At 51.3% G+C, this 23,698-nt stretch overlaps 1 protein-coding gene across 1 annotated transcript; it reads left to right on the forward strand.

Annotated features, from left to right (window-relative positions):
• The first annotated feature begins 11,881 nt into the window (after window positions 1–11,881).
• KCNG4 (potassium channel, voltage gated modifier subfamily G, member 4) lies at window positions 11,882–23,060 on the forward strand. Its single transcript, XM_004690152.1, has 2 exons — window positions 11,882–12,631; window positions 22,290–23,060. The coding sequence occupies exons 1-2, from the start codon at window positions 11,882–11,884 to the stop codon at window positions 23,058–23,060; spliced, it is 1,521 nt and encodes a 506-aa protein (XP_004690209.1).
• The last annotated feature ends 638 nt before the right edge of the window (window positions 23,061–23,698 follow it).

Genomic DNA, 23,698 nt, shown 5'->3' on the forward strand with positions numbered 1-23,698 from the left:
CTTAAATTATACTATTAATACCCAGAGATGACCCCTAACCTTGCCTGCTTTCTTTATGCAGGACATAACACTAAGTGTTTTACAGACATCATCTTATTTCATTCTGACCCCAATCCTACCTTGGAGGTAGTTACTATTTTTAGCCCCATTTTACAGATGAAGAAACTGAGTTTTCAGTGAGTCAAAGTAATCACAAAAGAACCGAGAATTAAACACTCAGACTCCAGAGCTTGCAAGTTTAATCTCCCTATGATACTTGAGTTTTGCATATTTCTAAAATAAATCACTTATGCATTGACACAATAGAAGTCATGTCATTCTTGCATTCAGAAGTAACCAGGCACCTTGATGGATATTCCTCTATTGATTTACCCAAGGTAGTAGGAATAATCTTTTCTCATTGAGTTGTGAGGTTCGTGGACTCACCTTACCAGAAGCTCTGCCTCACGATTGGAAGAACAACGTTGAGACTGGATGACCCCGAAGGGCCACATAGGAGCAAAGATGGCATTCGGAGGTCTGCGCTGTGCTGGCGTCTCACACCTTATTATTATGAGATGTGAGTTGTTCTCAGTCATCAGAAGTGGCCACAGAGGAAGGAAATTGTGCAGTTATCATGACTGCAAGTTATTTGACGACCCTCCCTCCTAGTGCCAGTGGGGAATTGGAGCCATCATCTTGGGGTAGTGGTTTTGTTTTTGTTTTTGTTTTTGTTTTAAGATTTATTTATTTACCTATGCATACAAGAACTGGGGTGTAGGCCAGATGTGTAGGGGTCAGAGGATTTACCAGAGACAGAGTGGGGCGCAGAACAGGTGGGTTGTCCAAAATACACTGCTGAGGGGAGCAGCAGGTAAGACAGGAGAGGTCTGCTGTGCAAGTGGGTCAGCTGCCTGGCGAGGGATCCACTCAGGCCAAAACAGAGAATGCTGAGGCTTAACTCCTGGGTCAACCAGGAGGTTCCATCGTTGGGGTTTCTTACAAACAGAAATTATGTTTGTCTCTCCCAGACACAAATTTGCAAGTTAGCATGTTGACTTCAGAATGAATAAATAGCAATTAGTTAAGTAGAAAGAGAATCACACAAAATCGTGCTTTCTTAGAGAATGAAATATCAGGGCCACCCAGGCTGGCCTGGTAGTGGAGGCCACAGTGAGACTTTGAAAGTCACTCGCTGTCTGACTCCAGTGCCTCACCACTTAGTGGCCCCGGTGGGAGGACACCAGCATCGTCCAGCACCCCCCACCACCAAGGCTCCCATCACCCCCTAGGCGGGCCTGGGTGATCCTGCAGGGACTCTGTGAAACCCAGGCTGAGCTCGCCCAGAATGGGGAACAGCACTACCTTTGAAATGGGGGACCCAGGCGACAAGAAGTGGCGTGGTCACAGCTCACTCCTTGGTCTCAGGAGGCACTTTGCCCGTCAGCTCCTGAGAGATGCGGGGTGTGAGGCTCCCAGAGACCCAGCTTTGGGCTCAGTGACTCTCAAGCCCTGCCTGGAGGGAAGTCTGCGTGACTCACCCCCAGACTTACCCGGGATAGCAGCCCTTCCCTGGGATGTGTGTAGGAATTTGTGCTCCTGGGGTTGGAGGGAGGGGGTATTGGGGGTGGGGCAGAGGAATCCTGGAAAAGGAAAGGGAAAAGAAATATCAAATGTCATAGGTGGTCCCTAACTGGTTTTTGAAGAGCAATTATAAAAGACATTTTGGAGGGCCCTCCCTGGTGGCGCAGTGGGTTAAAGCACAGCACTGAGAATCCAAAGCCGCTTCCACATGAGTTCGATTCCCGCCTGCCCCGGAGGTGACCACATGGCGTGGCAGACCTCTCCTGACCCGCCCGCTGCTCCCCTCAGCAGTGTGCTTCATCTGCCTGTTCTGCACCCCACTCTGTCTCTGGTGAAGCCTCTCACCGCCCCTGAGCCTCTGGCCTGTACCCCCGTTGTCCCTGAGCCTCTGGCCTGTACCCCAATTCTGTATGCACAAATAAATAAATCTTTAAAAAAAAAAGACATTTTGGAGACAGAGAAACTTAGTTATGGACTCGGCATTAGCCCCTACTGGGAAATTATTGTTAATCATCATTCATTGTGTTAGATGTCATAGAGGTTTTGGTTTTTCGGTTATGTAGAAAATTATTTTTCTGGATGTTATTACTGAGGAGTTCAGAACCACAGACACTAAGACACTATAGTTTACTTTGAAATGTTTTAGAGAAAAGTGTACTTCTATAGAAAACCAACCTGACAAAATGTCAATCACCATGTGCCTGGACTGTGACTAGGATGCTAGTCTTGCAATTTCCCCTCTTGTTTGAAAATGTCATAAAAAAATAGATGCAGGTCCTCCCTGGGGGCACAAGGGGTTAACTCATATCACTATGAAACTATCCACAGCCACTGCAGCATGAGTTTGATCCCCATGCAGACCCACATGGCGCGGCAGACCTCTCCTGAGCCGCCCGCTGCTCCCCTCAGCAGTGGACTTCATCAGTTGGCCGGTTGTGCTCCCCACTCTGTCTCTGGGGAATCCTCTCACTGCCCCTGCACCTCTGGCCTGTACCCCAGTTCTCTATGCATAAATAAATCTTTTTTTTTTAAAGATTTATTTATTTATTTATTCATACAGAACTGGGGGACAGACTAGAGATGCGGAGGGTGAGAGAATTCACCAGGGACAGAGTGGGGTGAAGAACAGGCAGATGGACAAAGTACACTGCTGAGGGGAGCAGCGGGTGGGTCAGGAGAGGTCTGCCACACCATGTGGTCACCTCCGGGGCAGGCGGGGATCGAACTCATGTGGAAGTGGCTTAAGCTTCTTAGTGCAGTGCTTTAACCCGCTGCGCCACCAGGGAGGGCCATAAATAAATCTTTTTTAAAAACCCACAAAACTAGAAGTACCTAGGGGGCAGGGAGCTGAGTCCCCAACACATTTTTCTGCTCTGTAATTCCCCAACCAGAATATAAAACATTCCAGTCACCCCGGACCCTCCTCCAAAGAAAGGAAGCAGCTGCTAGATCTCAGGGGCTGTATTCACACACAGCAGCGTGTCCCCTGGCAGCTGGGCTCTCCCTGGCAGCCCCCAGCACCTGCAAACTGCCCAAGGACAGACACTTTCGAAAGAGCTTGGATCTTTCACATGGGAATTCCAGCAGGAATAATATTTTGAAATACAAAGCTAAAGCAGCTCTAAATGGTTCCACCATCTAGCTCCTCTGCTCCAGAAACAGAAGGTTGGTGGGAGGTGGGAGGTCGCAGGGCATAATCACCCCGTGACCCCGCCCTCAGCACCGTAGGGGGCCCTGAGGGAGAGCGGGCAAGCCAGACTCAAATCCCTTGAAACCCAGAGCAGGAGCCCAGCCTGTGACCTGGTCCCACTGGACCCGAGACTGGGGGCCGGAGGGGCAGGGTGTGGAGAGCATTGTTGAAAGCCACACTTAAAACCTGAAATCTGTGAGTCACTTGCATGTAACACAGTGTGAAATCAGCCTCCAGGTGAAATAGATGGGACATACAACCAGCCCTCAAAAGCCACTATGCACCCCCAAGCGTGTCGGTGAGTGTGTTTCCGACTTTGCTCCACATAGGTTTGTTTTGCTGTTTTGAGAATCAGCGGAACCAGGCTGCGTCTGCCTTTGTGTCTGGCTTCTTTCAGTCACCTCAGGGAGCGTGAGATTCTCCCATGTTGCCACAACGGCATTCTCGCTATTCATGCACCCTTTGGGGTGACTTCTACGATTCCCTTTCTCTATGGGTGGGCATTCCTGTTTGCAGCTGCAGGAAGTGTTGGGAGAGACAGGCATCGCCACCTGTGGCTCTTGTGCAAGCCCTTCCCAAGGGCACCCACCTAGGAGAGGAATTGCTGGGTCTCTCAAGTGCCCCTGCATTCAGCCCCAGGATGCTTTAGAAATTCAGTTTATAAATTTAGTTACAGAGTTAGTTAGCAGCATTTACAATGTGGGAGCGTTAGCATAAGAATCAGGATCACAGCTCTTCTTCCAAAGTGCCAAGATGGCCCAATATGGACCCTCATTCTAAGTTTGAGTCTGGGGGTTGTGTTCCTCATTTTGCCCATCCTCCCCTTCCTCATGCACACACACACCTGCCTTGTGTCATCCTCCTGGAAGAAACTTGACATCGGGACTCTCAGTGGTAGATGATCTGAGTTGTGTTTTTACCTCAACTCCATAAAGGAAATTACTGAGATGCCTCAGTTTCCCCATGAGGTCACTCTGAATGACTCCAAGATCAAGAACAGTGATGTGGTCACTCCAGTGGGGTCCTGGGCATTGGCCCTAGCCTGACCACCCTGATGCCTTGTGGTTGAGGCTGAAATAGATGAAGGCAGGGCAGGACCCATCCCTGCCTCCTCCAGCCCCTTCCCCATTTCTTGATGAGCTCCACTCCCACCCTCCCTGCCTTCCAGACCCCCAGCCACATCCTAGGCACTCCCTTACCTCCTCCAGTCAGGCCTGAGAAATGATCTCTTCCCTCCAGGTTACTGCCTCTTCCCCACGGATGCCAAGATGTCTTTTAATTTAACGTAAGAAGTTTTGAATCAATAAAGGCCATACCATAAAATGTGACGAAAGGGAAATTTCCCTCTCATACTTTCCCAAAGTCCCTTGGGTCCCCTCCCCAGAAGCAGCCGTGGTTTCCAGCTTTTTACCCATTTTTCAGCAATAAACATCCCTTGCCTGAACATGCACACTCCCACTCGTCTGTTTTCTTTAAGATGTATTTATTGATGCATACAGAACTGGGGTACAGGCCAGAGGTGCAGGGGCAGTGAGAGACAGAGTGGGGAGCAGAACAGGCAGATGGAATAAGCACACTGCTGAGGGGAGCAGTGGAGAGACAGGAGAGGTCTCCGGGCCAAGTGGATCAGCTCCCTGGCCGGGGGTTGAACTCGTGCTGCAGTGGCTTCTACAGCTTCATAATGTGGTGCTTTGACCCATTGTGCTACCAGGGAGGGCCCCCCTCTATTTTTATACAAACCAGCACATTCGGAGTGATCTGCTGGGCCTCTAGCTGGCCCTTCTGCAGACTCAGTGCTTAGAGACTCCCCTTCTCCTGAATGGCTGCAGAACTTTCTTCTGCCTTTATGTCCTTTATTTAACCGGTCACCAGTGAGGCTTTTTCGGTCATTTCCAATCTGTTGCGATCACAAACAACGTCACAATGAGTATCTTTACACAGTCTTTCTGCACATGCACAGGTATATCTGCAGAAAAAATTCCTAGCTATGCGATCATGTGGGTCAGAGAACTCTACTTATCTAATTTTCACCAAAAATAACAATGACCCTTTCAAACACTTGTGCCAAGTTACCCTGCCTCCAGCAACAGCTGAGTGAGCTAGAACGCGCTCTGCAAAATCCCTCCCATCCTGTCACTCACGCCCAGCCCAGCCATACATCAATCACGCAGGGAACTCTCCAAGCAATCCTGTGTGCGGGTACCAATCCTCAAAGCTCTGACTTCACTGCTCTGGATGTGGCCCTATCATAGGAGTTTTTGTTTCTGTTTTGTTTTAAGCTCCCAGGGTGATGCTAGAATGTTCCCAGGGGGAGAACCACAATTTCAGTCTTCAGCAGCTCCCCCATGCCCTCATCAGGTAGAGAAGCCCCTCACTTTTGGTGCCTCTTGCCTGTCAGGCTCGTTCGTCACCCATCAGGATCTGCCCTTTCCTCTACTGTTACATTTATGTGGTTTGCAAGAAACTGGTGGTGGCAGAAGTCTTTCCACTCTAGTCATTGGCTAATGTTACACATCTGATCTTTGCCTATCTCTAGGCTGTAATCATTTATGACCACACAACAGCTTCTTCCCCACCTTCGCTGGCTCACGGCACCCTGGAATGGGTCTGCACAAGCTCTCCTCATGCTCTGTTAGCAGGAGACTTCAAGCTTCTGTAACGGCAGTGAGGAAAATAATAATTGATTGGGTGGGGAAAATGTATAAACTTCCAAGTCCAAAATAAATAAGTCCTGGGGAGGCCATAGTGACGACAGCTAATAATACCATGTGTGAACTTTGCTAAGAAAGTAGATCTTAAAAGCTCTTGTCAGGCCCTCCTTGGTGGCGCAATGGGTTAGGATGCAGCACTGTAAGCTGGCCACACTGCTTCAATGTGAGTTGGATCCCAGGCCCCGGAGGTGACCCACATGGCGCGGCAGACCTCTCCTGACCTGCCTGCTGCTCCCCTCAGCAGTGTGCTTCATCGATCTGCTTGTTCTGCTCCCCGCTCTGTCTCTGGTGAAGTCTCTCACCGCCCCTGCACCTCTGACTTGTACCCCAGTTTTGTATGAATAAATAAATAAATCTTTAAAAAAATTTAAAGAATGGTTATTTAAAAAAAAAGAAAAGCTCTTATCACAAGAAAAACTCTTTGCCCCTACGTATGGAGACGAATGTTAGACTTACTGCCTTGGTCTTATGGGCTTGTAAACAAATGTCAAGTAATTATGATGCATACCTGAAGCAATGCAATATGTCAGTTGTGCCTCAATTGAAAAAAAATTCTTGGCCAGATCTTCCTGTGCACCCAGCACTGAAGTCAGCGCTTCAAGTGCATGAACTCATAGATTCCTGGCAGCCATACTGGAGGATAACCCAGCACTTTCACCCCTCACTCTCCTGCAGCACACAGAGGAAAGGTGACTTCCCAAGGTCACACAGCCCCTGTGTGACAGCCGTGGGGTCTGGTCTGGATAAATGTTTGCTGCATGGATGGATGCTACTGTCTAGAAGCAAGTATGGGAACCTGGATGCACAGGTGAGGCAGGAACTAGCCCTTGACACATTGTAAGAATCTCTCCTGGCTATCAGCAACCTGCCTCCCCTCCCCCAGGAAAGGCTCAGGTTCATTTCCCATAGCTGTGGTAACAAATATGAAAAATTCAGCAAATGAGTACAGCACCCATGTAGATTTTCTTGCAGTTCCGGAGGGTCTTGGCTTACCCGAGGGCTGGCTGGCTGGCTGGACACACATCACTCCTGAAGCACCATACATGGCAAGAGGGGACTCGCAGGCTGATTGCACTAGGTATATCAAGGTGGGAGACCATCCCAGGTGATGCAGGAGCTCAAGGTCATACCAGAGAGCTTATCAGAGAGAAGCAGGTCAGAGACAGAGAGGTGAGGACAGAAGCTGAAGTCAGAACAGTCAAGGCCTGTGGGCGGCCTGAGGAGCTGGAGATATGCTCTCCTCTCAGCCCCCTGCCAGAACACAGGCCTGACCCGAGAGCCATGGACCCATTTCAGACTTCTAGAACCCAGAACGCCATGATGATACCTTTGTGTATCTTGCAGGCAAAAGCCTGGCCTGGCAGTCCTGACCAAGCCTGGCTGGGCCACTGACTGGCAGTGAGGAAGCACCCAATCCTCTTCCTTGGGCCCCCGTACCTCTGGGAATGCCAAGAGCTTGTACTTGATCAACTTCTGTTTTCTTTTTTAAATTGCAACAGCAGTGAAATATTTTTTTTAAGATTTATTTATTTATTCATACAGAACTGGGGTACAGGCCAGAGATGGCGGAGGGTGAAAGGATTCACCAGGGACAGAGTGGGGAGCAGAACAGGCAGATCCACGAAGTACACTGCTGAGGGGAGCAGTGGGCAAGTCAGGAGAGGTCTGCCACGCCATGTGGTCACCTCCGGGGCAGGCGGGAATCGAACTCATGCGGAAATGGCTTTAGATTCTCAGTGTTGTGCTTTAACCCACTGCGCCACCAGGGAGGGCCAGTGAAATTTTTTTTTTTTTTAAGATTTATTTATTTATTCATACAGAACTGGGGTACAGGCCAGAGGCTCAGGGGCGGTGAGAGGCTTCACCAGAGACAGAGTGGGGAGCAGAACAGGCAGATCTACGAAGTACACTGCTGAGGGAAGCAGCGGGCGGGCCAGGAGAGGTCTGGCTCGCCATGTGGTCTCCTCCGGGGCAGGCGGCAGGCGGGAATCGAACTCATGCGGAAGTGGCTTCAGATTCTCAGTGCTGCGCTTTAACCCGCTGCGCCACCAGGGAGGGCCAGTGAAAATATTTTTAATGCATTTCTTAAACACAATTTTCATGGGTGACTTGGACAAGAGTTGTGAACAAGCACACTACAGCAGCACTTGGAGAGGACTGGCTTCTCCTCACCCTCTTCAAAGTGCCTCCCTGAGGGATGTCATGACGTGTCCAGTACTCCTGGTACAACGATAGTCAGGTGCTGTCGTCTTCGTTTCACAGATGAGGAAATTGAGGTACAGAGACGTTAAGAAATTTGCTTCAGGTCATCCAGCAGGGATGTGGAAATTTCTTAATTGAAACCCACACACCTCGGACCCAAAGAGAACTGAGAGGCAGGGACATAGAGTTGGGGGGGAGTGGGAGTTGGATTAAGGCAGGCAGGTTAGGTCAAATAAATAATAAATAGCTGAGGTGAGGGAGGGAGTGGACAGACAGACAGAAGGGGAAATAGCATGAGCTGGAGAGATAATCGGGGCATCTAATCTGACAGGTGCGAGATTCTGTGAGAACTAGGGGTGGCATCTCCATTGCTCTCAGGTAACCTGGAGGGTCTCTGTGTGGAGATTGTGATTCCATGGTCTGTGCACCATGGCATTTGGGGCATTCCACTTATAAACTCACATGCGAACTAGATGAGGCAGTGCTGTCATGGGAGGCCAGGGCGGCAGGCAGGGCATCTCCTGCCTCTGTCCTCTCTGTGGTCACTCCACTCCAGACACCTCAATCATTGCTACATAACCCTTGGGTTTCAAGCAGTACCATTAAAAACCTTCATTCTGTTGGCTTCTCGGCTCCTGTCTGGGTTGCTCAGACCATAGGGAGACCCGGGGGGCCAGCAGCAACTGCACCCCTCCAGGAATCTGTGAGGAAGCTCAAATCCTGACCTTCCTCATGCCTAGATCCTTTCATCAGAACCCAAAGTTACTGCTCAGTGCAGATTGCACCCCCAAGGAGATTCTGCACGAGCCTCTCCCCTGAGCCTCCAGGCCTAGTCTGCATGGGGCTGAGATAATTCTCCTGGGAAGCCAAGAGCCTGGGCCGCAGAACCTCTTAAGAATATTAAGACTTGTACACTGAGCACCGACACAAGAAGACGGCTCTGCAATTCCAGACTTCACCCGTTCCCCGTTCTCATTTGTCCTGTGAGAAAACAGGCCCAGAGAGGTGAAGCAGCTCACCAATGACACACAGACCGCTGCAAACTGCACCTCTTCCTCTTCACCCCCAACACACAGTCACACTCACAGAAGGAGCCTGCTCTGTGGCTTCTACTGGGAAATTCCCTTCTCGGTCCCATATTTTTTATAAACAAGGAGACTGAGGTTCAGAAGCACACAGTCACCTGCTCCAGGTCACCAGTCCATCCCTGCCCCCAGAAGAGAGCCAGGTGTGACTATAAACTCAGCCCCTCCTGGCCCATCCACAGTGTGTGTGCAGCTCCCCCTCCTCCCACCCCCTGAAGCTGTGCTTCCCTGTGCCCATCCCAGGCCTGGGCTAGCTGAAGGCAGTGCTAAGTTCCTCCTGCAGCCTCTCCCTGAGCAGCCTCCAAGGGGGGGAACTGGCTGGAGATGGGGGCCCTAGCTGGCCTCTGCTTCCCAGAGTCATGCACCTCTTGGCGGGGAGGGAGGACAGCTCGCTCTGCCTCCCAGGCTGTTGGCAGAGTGCGGCTGCTGCTGCTCCTGCCTGCTGCCTGACTGATGGAGAGATTATTCCTAAGCCCTTCCCATTCCTGCCCCCCCACCCCCCTTGCAGGACCACACTGGCAGTCCCCATGGGACTGCGAGGGCAGAGCCTGCTGCCGAAGCAGGACAACTGCCTGGCTCCCTCCTGGCATGAGCCCCTTAGACCCTCACCTCTCACAGGGGGAAGGAGGGTCTTTTTAACACCACCCCCAGACACACCTGGCTGTTCTGCAGCTGCTGGAGAGGGATGCAGAGTGAATGGACTTCTGGTTTCTGGAGGAGGCGCAGGGGAAGAGAGCTTGGAAACTAACTGCCAGAAACTGCTGTGTTGGGGCTCTTCTCTTCTTCCCTTTCATCTCCATCACAAAACTTCCTCTTCCCTGGGCATGGAGACATGGGCTTTCTTTGCCTGGTAGAGAAACAGCTGGAAACAGGCTCCCTGAGACAGGAGGGTGAGTCAAAGTTTGGGGAAGAAGTTAGCATTTGCTGCAGGGCTGGGGGGCGGGGGGGGTTGCAGGGCGCTGGTGAACAAGCTTGGCCAGAGTGATTTTTTTGAGAGGGTCCCTCCCCGGCAAACCCCAGCTCTAGAAGGGGCTTTGCTTGTGAGCTGTTGCGTCAGGCAGCCAGTGGATTGCAAAACGGGGTTTGTGCGATGAATGCAGAAGGGGCATTTGGGGAGGGGGCTTGAGAAAGAGCTGCAGACTGGGAGACAGTGCTGGGTGAATTCCGATGCATTGTGTGACTTTGGGCAAGTCATGGCTGCTCTTGGGTCCTGTTTTTTGCATTTGGGGAAATGAGAATGCTTGGAAAGGACTCCCCACATTTCAAAATACCTCTCTCTGCAGGCTGCGCATTTTCCTAAGGCCCAAGGTTGTCAGTGAAGTAACACATGCAGAATAGCAGAATGGTGTGTGGTGAGCAAGTGTGAAATACATGAGCTGTGAGTCAACCCCTGGCGTCTGCCAGAATCCAACTGGCCCTGAAATTGAGAGGAACTTTTATCTCCACTCAGCCACTGAATTTTACTCGTGATTGGAGTGCATCTTGGGATGTAAGGTTAGAAATGCTTTGGAAACTGTTCTAGCTGGCTAGAATGAATAGTACAGGAAATGGCTGCAGGATGCTAAAGATGAGAAATATTATGGAGATGATTTTTTTTTTTATTGCCTGGGCTAAATCTAAAACCCTCTTCTAAGTCAAATGCCCCAATTGGTCTGAGATGTTAGACAGTGTGAGAACCCTTCATTCTGCAGAAAAGACTGAGATCCAGGGAAGGTCAGTAACTGGTTCAAGGTCACAAGCAAAGGGGCTGAGGTAAGCACCCACCGAATACACAGGAGTGCTGGCATCGGTAGCAAAGTCTACAGATGAGGAGTCCGAGGGAGGATGGGCACTAGTGTGCAGGTGTCTTGAGGGCCAGCGGTGGTCACATTCTTGTTCCCTTCGCCCTCCTCAGTAAGGCCTGACCAGAGGTCAGCCATTTGCTAACAAGGGGCAAGCTACTTCTGTGCCTGGCTCCTCATTATAAAACTAACATCAACCTCATGGAAATGGTGAGATGAGTCGTTATGCAGGAAAACCAGGGCCTGGCCCATCCGAAGGGTCTAGGAACATATACCAGTATGTAACCCTTTGCACACCCAGAAAGGGGAGCGCTCAACACACGCCAGCTGCACAGATGCAGTAAAAGGCTCAGAGAGGCTAAGCGGCCACTCATGATGGCAGAGCATGGGGCTCTGGACTGGCCTAGACTTGAGAGCCTCGGCCTCTCTTACCGACTGTCCCTCGCAAGGTCAGTACAATTCTTGTCATTGGGATGAACCATGCAGAGATCAGAGACGTTAAGCCAGATGCTCAAAACCACACAGCCAGAAGTGGGGCAGCTCTGGACTGAGCTTCCCAAGTCCCAGTCTACCTAGTGTCCATTCCAGGGAGATTCTTCTGAGATAAAAGCATATATACCACCAGGTGGGAAGGGGGGGGGAGGTGTCCTTGTCTCCTTTTAAAATTCACTGAAGGAACCCAAGGTAGGTAAATCTGTTCGGTAAATCTGTGTTAAAAGAATGAATGATGCAGGTGCAGGAAAACAGACTTAAGGCAGTGTCCAGGATGTGTAGAACTCTACCCAGCGACTACCCCCTTCACCCTGTCCTCTGGCTCTTTTCCTTTTGGGTGCCAGGACCTCTTCAGAGATGCGGGTGCCTTCCGGAATTGGGGGTCTGCACCCAGGACACGGCTACTCCCGCTCCGGCAGCCCCTCAAGTCAGCTCCTGCCCGGCCCTGTGGAGACGTCGTCCGTCAAGGGCCTTTACTACCGCAGGGCCCGAAGAGTGGGTGCCCGGGACGCTTCCCCGACTTCAGACCTGAAGAAGGAGATACTGGTCAACGTGGGAGGCAGGCGGTACGTCCTCCCCTGGAGCACGCTTGACGAGTTCCCGCTGAGCCGCCTGAGCAAGCTCAAGTTCTGCCGCAGCCACGAGGAGATCGCGCAGCTGTGCGACGACTACGACGCGGACAGCCAGGAGTTCTTTTTCGACAGGAGCCCCTGTGCCTTCGGGATGATCGTGAGCTTCCTGGCGGCCGGCAAGCTGGCTCTCCTGCAGGAGATGTGCGCGCTGTCCTTCCAGGAGGAGCTGGCCTACTGGGGTATCGAGGAGACCCGCCTGGAGAAGTGCTGCCTGCGGACGCTGCTCAAGAAGCTCGAGGCGCTGGCCGAGCTGCGCCGGGAGGAGGCGCTGCAGAGGCAGAGGGAGGCCTGTGGGCCCGCGGCCCACACCTCGCGCTGGGGGCTCTTCATGAGCAGGCTGAGAGAGATGGTGGAAAACCCACAGTCGGGGCTTCCCGGGAAGGTCTTTGCTTGTCTCTCCATCCTCTTCGTGGCCACCACGGCGGTCAGCCTGTGTGTCAGCACCATGCCCGACCTGAGGGCTGAGGAGGACCAGGTGAGTGGCCTCTGCCCGGGCCTTTTCTCTCCCGCACGGGGCCCAGGCCTGTCTAGACATAGGAGCCATGAAAAAAAATTTTTTTTAGATTTATTTATTTATTCATACAGAACTGGGATACAGGCCAGAGATGCAGAGGGGGAGAGGATTCACCAGAGACAGAGTGGGGAACAGAACAGGCAGATCCACGAAGTTCACTGCAGAGGGGAGCCGCGGGCAGGTCCGGAGAGGTCTGCGGGGCGCCATGTGGGTCTCCTCTGGGGCAGGCGGGGATATAACTCATGCAAAAGTGGCTTAAGCTTCTTAGTGCTGTGCTTTAACCTGCTGCGCCACCAGGGAGGGCGGAAAATGTTTTAATGGCTTTTAAAATAAGAAGGTGGGCCGGGGGGAGCAGAATGAATATGATCCAGCATGAGTTATATTCATTTTTAACCCAATGCAATCATAAAAATATTTAATTTCTTTTTCTTGGAGGAAGGGGCCCCACAGGCCCACAGTTCGACCTCTGAGAGCCCATCCTAGATGGTAACTAAGTCGCCTCTGGTGTTAGTGCACAGGGCAGGTCCAGTTCTGCTCCTCCCTGCTCTGTGACCACAAGCAAAGAGCTTCACCTCTCTGAGCTTGTTTGCCCTGGAACATGGATAGCAGTGCTATGAAGGGTCACACACTGGACGCACGACGTGCTTACTGAGTAACTACTTTGTCCAAGTACTAAGCCAGGCCCCAAATCCTGCCTTCTTGAGCCTACATCCTCGTAGGTATACTCGGTATATCACTTTCAGATAGAGAAACTGAGGCACGGAGCAGTTAGCGCCCTCACAGTTACAGAGTAAAGATGCTATTGATGGCAGAAATTCTCATGTCCCGGTTTCCCAGCTTGCTGTGTGCTCCTGAAATGCCTCTGCCGACTCTCCGGATGGGGAGCACAGCCGAACTGATTTATAAGTGAGCCTGCCTCAGGGGCCAGATAAAAGCTTTTGTTATGGGGAGTTAGGGAAGACCTCAAGACCCCTCAGAGGGGCAGAAGTTCTGAAAAATGAGAAAATGAAACTACATTTTGCTGGGAAGATTATTACAACTGAAAACTGGATTGTTTTCTAATTTTTTAAAAAGATTTATTTATTTATGCATACAGAACTGGGGTACAGGTCAGAGGTGCAGGGGCAGTGAGAGGTTTCACCAGGGACAGAGTGGGGAGCAGAACAGGCTGACAAAGTACACTGCTGAGGGGAGCAGCGGGCGGGTCAGGAGAGGTCTGCCATGCCGTGTGGATCAGCTCCAGGGGTGGGGATGAACTCATGCTGAAGTGACTTTAGCTTCTTGGTGCTGTGTTTTCACCCACTGTGCCACCAGGGAGGGCCAATTTTCTAATTTTTAATGTTGCTGCTCTCCCCTATTCTTCTATGGCTATCACCCTCACTCCTAAAACTTATGTTATGGCAAATGGAAAGAGCCAATGAACAAGACAATGTACCTTGCATGTTGTTCATAACTATTTTCAGTGCCCTTCTCTGAAAGATATATCCCAGGGCAACATGCTAGGATCAGAGAACTTTCAAGATAGAAAGATCTTAGATGGAAAAGCACCCTATAGCTCACACAGAGCAGGCTCTGAATCAATATTTGTTGAATAAAGTATATCTGGTCCATCCTATAAATGCTCTGTGCTAAAGCATTTTAGTTGGTAAAATGTTCCGACTTTGGAACAGCCCCCCCCCAGGCCCCACCCTCCTTCCCCTAGCCCCTCTGGAGACTATAGCTCTGATCACCGGCATTTTCTCATTCTGTAGCACAAAATCAGGATTTCAAAGCTTGCTGATTCACAGAAATATTTACATGTGGTCTCTGTAGCAGAAAGATCAGGGCAAAGTAACTGGCCTCTGATCCCACCCCACCAGGGAGCCCCTAATTCCAGGGGTTGGGGACCCCAGGATTTTCACATGCCAGTGGGATTTCCAGGGAGCAAGGATTTAGCCTGTGCAGGGCGCCAAGGTCTTTTCAAAGCCTAATTCTTTGGCAATTATGAAAGGTATGAACCCAGACTGTTTAATGTGCCCCAGAACATCACATCAGAGTGAGAGGGGTGGTCCCCAGGGTGAGCTGAAGACTCAGGCCGCCATGTCCATCCACTCCTGGGAGAAGGAGTGCCCACATCAGGAAAGCACAAGTCTCTGCCCTCACCTTGTGAGCTGCCTTTAGATGCACTGCCCTGCAGGCTGGGGGTGCATCCCTCAAAAAAAAAAAAGCATTTTCTGTCTGGTAATAGTTCAGAGTCAGGAGGCTGAGGGCAGGGTAGTCTTTGCTCTTTCAAGACTTCGAACATCCATTTACATCACACAATGATGCTCTCTCTGCCACACCGCCTAGTATTTTGAATTCACCCTCAGCCATCAGCAAGAAAGTAATCATTCAGTCCCACTGCTCTTGGGACAGGCTGTCTCTCGGGAGACGCGGGGCCCAGTCCTCCCCAGGAACCCTGGCAGAGTCCCCGGGCTCCCACCCACAGGGCGCCTTCATCAGACACAGAAGAGGTGTGACCCTGAGCTGGAGAGCTAGAACACACAAAGGAAAAATTCCTTTTTCTTCTACCTTCTCACAGCGGTGCCCCTGGGGACACAGCTAGCAGTCAGGCGGAGGGCTGGCTGTGTCCTAGACACAAATTAAAAGGCAAGCGGAGGCAGCACAGACAGAAGGAACCGGGCCAATAGGCTCTGCCTTAAGATGCATTGAAGCTGGATTCCTTGGGGGAGCGGCATCAAAGAGCGCAGGTTTGTTAAGCCCTCGACTGTGCTTGAGGCTGCATTCAAGGGCGTGCACTTCCCTCGCCCTTGCCCAGCACTGGGAAGAGAACACCACTGCCCCCATTTTACAGTTGGGGAAACTGAGATCAGGGAAGTGTGACCACTTTCTTAAGCTCGAGTTCCTAAGTGGCAGAGCTGGGTTTGCGCTCACCTCTGCTTCACTCCAAATCCTGCCCCCTGGACGGAAGTGGGGTGGGGTGGGGGGAGGGCAGGGCCATGCTGAACTTCCTGCCTGTGGAGCAGAGCACCTGGCAACAGAACTCTTCCAGGAACAGAGAGTGCTCACGCAAGCTGGATCTGAGTCTTGGCCTCCTCCTCGGGGAAGTCCCTCCACCTCACTGAGCCTCAGTTTCCTTGTCTGTAAAGTGTTAGCCTTTTTCTCCAGGCTATGGTAAGGGTTGAAAACAATTCGTGTCAGGCTGCAGAATAATGCTGACATAGGGCCCTCCCTGCTGGCACAGCGGGTTAAAGCGCAGCACTGCAAGCCAGTGGCAGCTGCTTCAGAAAGTTCGATCCCCAGCCCCAACCCCGGAGGTGACCCATATGGCGCAGCAGACCTCTCCTGACCCACCCGCTGCTCCCCCCAGCAGTGTACTTCATTCATTAGTTTGCCTGTTCTGCTCCCCACTCTGTCTCTGGTGAATCCTCTCATTGCCTCTGCACCTCTGGCCTGCACCCCAGTTCCAGATGCATAAATAAATGAATCTTTTTTTAAAAAAAGAATAACACCAACATACATGAGAAATGTTCAATAGATGTTAGCAGGCATCGTCATTGTTTGCTAACTAAGTCCTAGCTAGTGGGAAATCATGATGTTTATTTGTTTGTTCCTTCAACAAGCTTTTGAGTTTACTCCTCTGGGTGCGAGGTAAGAAGGTTTCTTACCATTTGAAAGTTATATTCCAAGCATTCCTCCTCCATCCTTTGAAGACGAGAAATTTACATGACATAACATTGACCATTTTAAAGTGAACATTACAATGGCACATAGTTCATTCACAGTGTTATCCAGCTATCATCTCTATCCGATCCAAAACAAAACCTCATACCCTATGACCTCTCCCCCCCCTGCTGCGGCCACTAATTTACTTTCAGTCTCCCTGGATTTCCCTATGCCAGATACCTTTCCCTATGCCAGATACCTCATGTGTCAGTGTTTCATTCATCTTTATGGCTGAGTAATATTCCACAGTCTGTATATGCCACAGTTTGTCCATCCATCCATCTGTTGGTGAAGGCTGCAAGATTCTGGGTTCTGGCTTCCTGCATGATGGCAACCCTGCCAGTCATCCCTGGCAGCCTTTCCATGCTGTTGGTCAAAGTACTCTGCCCTCCCCAAGAGGAGGTTGAAAGTCACGGTCAGCTGCAGTGAAACAGTCACTTCTCCTTGACTTCTCCCCTCTGCTTTACGGCAAACAAGATATCCCCAGTAACTGGACAGCAGCACCAAGTCCTGGGGAAAAGCCAGACCCTCTAGCTTGCTAATCCTGGGTCTGAATTCCAGCTCAGCCACTACCTGTCTCCACCCTTGAACATACCCCTTGGTTTCTCTATGCCTCTATTTCTTCATCTACAATTAGCACCTACTCGGCATGACAGTGAGGACTGAAGGAAGAATTTATCACGTGCTGGCTCAGAGCATGCCACTATGCTTTCACCTGCCCTTGGGACCGAACCACCACCCCTTCCACTTGCTCATGTCCTGTTCTTTTCTCCCAGCTCCATCAGACCCAAATGACAGCAGCCAGTCGTCCCAAATGCCCTCTTTCCTTTCCAGTGGCTCTGCTCCTTCACTCCTTCGCCTTTTCTGAGCGTCTCGCTGTGCTGGGATGCTGTGAGGCCAAAAACAGGCACGAATGTGCTAGTCCTCCTCCTCTCCTCTCTCACTCCAACTTAGGTTCTGCTCCTGTCCCAAGGGTTTGCTGGGGTCATCATCAGCAAGGGATGTTCCTCCCTGGACTGCACAGAATACAGTGCCCCAGGGGCTGCAGAACTGGGTGCCTCGAGGGTGCTGCCTCTTGATTTTTCTTCCATACTGCACTGTGGTTTCAGCATCTTGCTAAGGTGGAGGGCTGATGAGGGACGTCACAGAGAGATTTAAGACCAGTGAAAATCTGGGGACCCCTCGTTGTAACAATGCCCTCATTCAGATGTGGATCATCTTTGGGGCTGCAATTTCTATCTCCTGCCTCCCCACCTTTCAGAAGCTTCGCCCCACAATCAGCTCCCCCCGCAGCCCCCCCTGCCCCCCTCATCCTTTTCTTGGATCACAAAGCAGCTCCGGGCAAGACTGGCGAGCTCTCTGTCACTTTTCTATATCTGGTGATATTTGGTAACGGCTCCAGGGAATTTTTCTTAATCTGGTTTTTGGGTTCTGGGTTTTCATTTTTATTTTTTCTCCAGCTGAGTCTCCTTACATGCTGGTCAAAGAATTATTCCGTTATTTCTTGGACCTCCCCCCAACCTTATCTGACCGTGGAGCTCATGATTTCCTTCTGCCGTTGTCATTCCCCTTGTTTCAGGGGGCCCTGTCCCCCATCTGCTTAGTTCCACAGTATCCCCCACTGGGGGGCTGGGGGCTTGAAGGAGGGCTTCAGCTGAAGGCAATGGCATGTAGGGAGATGATGAAGAAGGAGCACAGGTGGGGGGACGAGGTGGCTGAAGGAGAATCCAGGAAGGAATGAGTCAGCAGCCTGCAGGAAACAGCCCAGGCGAGACCTGAGGTCAGAGGCCCTAGTGGAAGTTCTGGCCGGCCAGCAGCTGGAGGCCCAGTCGAGCCACTCAAAGGACACATGGGGCCAGTACTGGGCTAGGGGTGAGAAGGGCCTTGCTCCCCAGAGGGCACTGGCAGGTAGGGCTATGAGAGGCAGAAGGGTGCCAAGGCAAGACATTGGCTCTAATCCCCTCCCTGATGGAACTGCTGGAACCTGCCCTCCTGTACCTGTGGCCATCTGCTGGGCAGCCTGGCCAGGTGGACCCCCAGACACAGGACTTCATCCTCTGATCCCAGAGCCTTCTGGTCCGATTTGCTCCAGAGGATTGGGAAAGGGGTCGGGGAAGCGTGTGAGATCCCACCACCCACCACCTCACCTGGACTGCCACTGCCACCTCAGGCTCCCATCCTGGTCTTTTTTTGACCAAGATGTAATCCATATTATAATAGCCACCAATTCACCAGGACCTGAATCCAGGATATTTTCGTCACACCCCCCCCCCAAGAAATCCCACATCTACTGTCCATTACTTTCCCTTGTCCCCAACCCCCCACCCCCAGACAACTATGTGGACTCTACCTCCAAGGACTCCCCTTCTCTGGCCATTGCATATAAATAGAACAATAGCAGAGTTGGCCTGCAGTATCTGGCTTCCTTCACAGAACATGAAGTCTTCAAGGTTTCTCTAGAAAGCATGTACCGATGCTTCTTTCCTTTTTATGGCTGAATAATATTCCACGTGTAGAGAGGCTGCACTGTGTTTATTTATTCATCAGTTGCTGGGTATTTTTTTAGGTGGTTTCCACTTTTTTTTTTGGCTATGGTTAATCATGTTGTTATGAGTATTGGTAAACAAATTTTTGTGTGGATGGATGTTTTTGCTTCCTTCCGGTATAGTCCTAGGAGTAGAATTGCTGAGTCACATGGCAAAAATATACTTAACTTCTTGAGATACCACAACCTGTTTCCACAGCAGCAATATTATATTTCCACAAGCTATGTTTGAGGGCTCTACTTTACACCAGAATTATTTTTGTTCTTTTTTTTTGTCTTGGTATTCACGGCCACACTAGTCTGCATGGAGAGTCTTTGACTTCAATGCTGATTTTTAAAAACTTCTCATGGTGGAAAATTTCAAGCATTTACACAGTAAACAGAAAAATAGAATGAGCTTCCAAGTACCCACTTTCCACTACTGGTCACCTTCTGCCCTGATCTCTCTCCCCACTCCCTCCTCACCCAATCATTTATTGTTAGTATCATTAATTTTATTTTTATTTGACAGCTTTATAGGTAAATATACATGCCTCGAAAGGCATAAATCTTGAGGTACAATTTAACCAGTGGCTGTACCTATGTAACCCATATTCTGTTTCAGAATATTCTCTCCAGGCTAGAAACGTCTCCCGTGTCCCCTCACAGTCGGCCCTCCCAGCCCCCAGGCAGAGGCAGCTGCTGTTTTATGACTTTGTTCAGTGCAGATGAGTGTTGCCTGTTCTTCAGCTTCACCTCAGTGGCAGCACACGTGGGACATGTTCTGCCCCATGGTGTATGCGTGCCCGCCATCCACTCGGCCAACCTTCTGGGGCCAGCCCCTCCGTGTTCTTCACCACATGAGGGTACTGCCAAGGGCCTCTGGTGACCTGGGACTTTCTGTGCTCAAATGCAGAAAGTTCTAGGCAAAGCAGAACTAATAGTTCACCTTCCCTACAAAATACAACCAGGAACTTCCTCAGACAGAGAAAGAGCAACTGTTTTCTTTCCTTCCTGCCCCCTTTTTCTATTTTCCATCGAAGATGGCCTGCCCTGGGGATTATGTCCTTGGCTCAAGCCCCGTGAACTCCCACCGCCCCGTTGTCAGCCGCTGTTCCACACAGGGGCGGTGGGAGGATGGGGAACGACACTGAGGGGAGCAGCCAGGCAGGTGGGCGAGTCCACAGAGCCTGCTGCCGTGCAGTGAGGAGGCCAGCGGCGAGCCAGGCTGTGGAGCGGAGCATGTCTGGACTAGCCAAACACCAGCCATGGGCAGGGGAGGACCCGGCGGCCTTCTTCACCTATTCAGTCACCTTCCCCAGCTTTGCAACAAGAGGCTTCTAAGCCAAGGGAAACTTCCAGAAGGTCAGTGACTAAAGAGATCTTATAGGGAAAACTGGTCCAGTGTCCTCTAAGTCAAGTGGGAGCTTGCAAAAGGAAGAGTCCTAGGGCCCACAATGAGGTTTGGGCTTTGTGCAGGGGGCCCAGGAGCTGGCATTTGTAACACTGACTACCCTCAGCGATTCTGACACTAGATGTTTCTGATTCAACTTTGGGGAAAAGGGGTTCTGTTCCAGCCTCTTTAGTGGAAACTAAAATACAAAGGGGTGAGTGGCTGTGGCAAGTCTGGAGCAAGATTGGCAAATTGGGACCCCACACTCCTAGCCCTCCAGCACCCTGAGGCCAATCCCTGACAGGCATACTGAAGACCTGTCAGCGTGGGTGAGGTCCCATAGGAAACAGGACTTACCTTGGCTTTCTGAAAAAAATCTGGTGATGGGGCAGTGTATCGCGACCCTCATCAGACGAGGCAGGCCATGTCTAGGAGCTATAATTCAGCTCATTAAGGTGCTGTGAAGAATCTGGCCTCTGCAGGCCCTCCTAGTACATACATCATGGCTACTCATGTTACATGCATGTTACTTTTTTTTTTAAGATTTATTTATGCAGACAGAATTAGGGTGTAGGCCAGAAGAACAGGGGCGGTGAGAGGATTCACCAGATAGAGTAGGGAGCAGAACTTGCCGACTGACAAAGTACACTGCTGAGGGGAGCAGGGGGCGGGTCAGGAGAGGTCTGCTGTGCCATGTGTGTCAGCTTCAGGGCCTGGGATCGAACTCACACTGAAGCAGCTACAGAGAGCTTGCAGTGCTGTGCTTTAACCCATTGCACCCCCAGGGATAGCACACCTGGTCACACACTCTCTGGCCCACTCACACTCCACAGCATTCCTGCCACCACCCACCCTGCCGGACAGAGAGACATCCAGGCAGAAAGCAATCCAGCCTTTGTAGAGGTTGGTTGGGCCAACCGATGTCTCTTTTGGCAGCAGTCAGACAGATGAAGTCTCAGTTTAATATTTTTTGTGAGCCAGGCACTGGAAATAATTTCTTTTTCCACTTCAGAGCATTTTAATCCAAAGAAATCTGCAGTTGTCACATCTTGCTTCTCACTCAGGGAACCAGCTTTGGTCATTCATTGATTCATAAGTCATGTGTACAATCATCATACAGATGTATACACACACACATTGAGAAGTAGATTCTCAACTCTGGCTCCATACTAGAATGATCTGTGAGGCTTCTGGAAAGTTCTACTGTTCAGGCTAAAATCTAGATTAAACTGGAATCTCTTGGGTCCCTAGCAGGATTTCAGGTTTTCCCCAAGCCTCTGGTGAGTGTAATGTGCAGCCGAGGCTGAGAGGCGCTGTGCCTCACAAGAGCTACTCAGACATTTTTGTGTGCATACCAGTCACTTAGGGATCTTGCTAAAATGCAGAGTGATTCTACACAGATAGGTGAGTCCAAGATTCTGTTTCCTCCTAGGAGAGGCTGATCGAAGGATGAGAGCTACATGATTGATTGATAGATAGGAAGAAAGATGATAGGGCCCTTCCTGGTGGCGCAATGGGTTAAAGCACAGCACTATAAAGCAGCCACTGCAGCACAAATTCGATCCCCGGCCAGGGAGGTGACCCACACAGTGCTGCAGACCTCTCCTGACCCGCCTGCTGCTCCCCTCAGCAGTGTGTTTCAGTAGATCTGACTGTTCTGTTCCCCACTCTGTCTGTGGTGAATCGGCTCAGCCCCTGCACCTCTGTACCCCAGTTCTTGTATGCATGAATAAATAAATCTTTAAAAAGAAAACAAAAAAGAAAGATAGATAATAAATGATTGGTGGATGGCTAAATGATAGACGATTATTGACAGAAGGACAGATGGATGGACGGATGGATGAAAGGATGAATGTGACAGAGAAAGTAAACAGGGAGAATATATCATAGCGCGTGTATAGCACCTGTAGAGACTCTAAAGAGTCCTCTGCGGACAAGGACACCCACTCGGTCCTTCCCCTCCCGCTAGCCTGCGGTGTGTTGCTCTCCTCCCCCAGGGTGAGTGCTCTCAGAAGTGCTACTACATTTTCATCGTGGAGACAGTCTGCGTCGCCTGGTTTTCCCTCGAGTTCTGTCTGCGGTTTGTGCAGGCCCAGAACAAGTGCCAATTCTTCCAAGGCCCCCTGAACATCATCGACATCCTGGCCATCTCCCCATACTACGTGTCCCTCGCGGTGTCGGACGAGCCCCAGGAGGACAGCCCGCGGCCCGGCGGGGGCTCCTACCTGGAGAAGGTGGGGCTCGCCCTGCGCGTGCTGCGGGCGCTGCGCATCCTCTACGTGATGCGGCTGGCGCGCCACTCGCTGGGGCTGCAGACGCTGGGGCTGACGGTGCGCCGCTGCACGCGTGAGTTCGGCCTGCTCCTCCTCTTCCTCTGCGTGGCCGTCACGCTCTTCTCGCCTCTGGTCTACGTGGCCGAGAACGAGTCCGGGCGGGTCCTGGAGTTCACCAGCATCCCGGCCTCCTACTGGTGGGCCGTCATCTCCATGACGACGGTGGGCTATGGAGACATGGTGCCACGCAGCGTGCCGGGCCAGGTGGTGGCCCTGAGCAGCATCCTCAGTGGGATCCTCATCATGGCCTTCCCGGCCACGTCCATCTTCCACACCTTCTCACACTCTTATCTGGAGCTCAAGAAGGAGCAGGAGCAGCTTCAGGCGCGCCTCCGCCGCATGCAGAATGCCGGCTCCCTCAGCGAACATGAACTCCTGAGCGACGTCAATGACAACATTCTGGAAGGGGCCGAGTCGCCCATCAAGTATATGTAACTCAAAACCCTCACCGAAATGGGGGTGGGGAGCAACCCACTGCCTGACACTGAGGAGGCCTCAGTGCACCAGGGCAGAGATTGCCTGGTGGTATGTCCCTGGGGCAGTGTTCTAGAAGCTAGGGGGGAAACTGTTAGGGCCTTGTGATTCTCCAAGCTTCTGGTCACTTTGTCCCTATCTCTTGCCTCTTCCTCTCCTTGCTCGTTACCGAGCAAATCCAGCCTTGCTGGCTAGGTCAAGTTTCCCTTATTCTCATTTCTTCCCAAGAGGTTTTTCACTTCTCAAGCCAGGTTCCAGATGCCCTGAGAACCAAGCATCCAGAATCCCATTCCTCCCCCAAGGCCCTCTTTCCTGGACCACCCCCTGCCAGTAACTGGAAGCTCCAGTTGCCGCAAGCCCTCTGGTTGTTCCTCCCCTTCCAGCCTTCTCATGGGAACTAGCCGGGATGGGTCCTTGTCTTTCTGCTCTCTACCTTCAGCAGCATTTTCTGGACAGACCTGCCTCCCCACCCCAGCTCTGGAAGCTCTTAACCAAGGAGTCATATAGTCTTGATATAGCCCGTGTTGGGGTCTGATGCCACACACCTGTCCTAATCCTCCTCACACATGTGGACCTGGGCAGGAGTGCCACCTGCCGGC

The sequence above is a fragment of the Condylura cristata genome, unplaced genomic scaffold, assembly GCF_000260355.1.
Source record: "Condylura cristata isolate star-nosed mole 26May11 unplaced genomic scaffold, ConCri1.0 scaffold00028, whole genome shotgun sequence".
NCBI classification, from domain to species: Eukaryota; Metazoa; Chordata; class Mammalia; order Eulipotyphla; family Talpidae; genus Condylura; species Condylura cristata.

Bases quoted from the DNA above. Each gene is read 5' to 3' on its own strand.
- KCNG4 (XM_004690152.1), top strand. From the start codon at position 11,882: ATGCGGGTGCCTTCCGGAATTGGGGGTCTGCACCCAGGACACGGCTAC. The intron at 12,632-22,289 runs GTGAGTGGCCTC...CTCCTCCCCCAG, and splicing joins TGAGGGCTGAGGAGGACCAG to GGTGAGTGCTCTCAGAAGTG.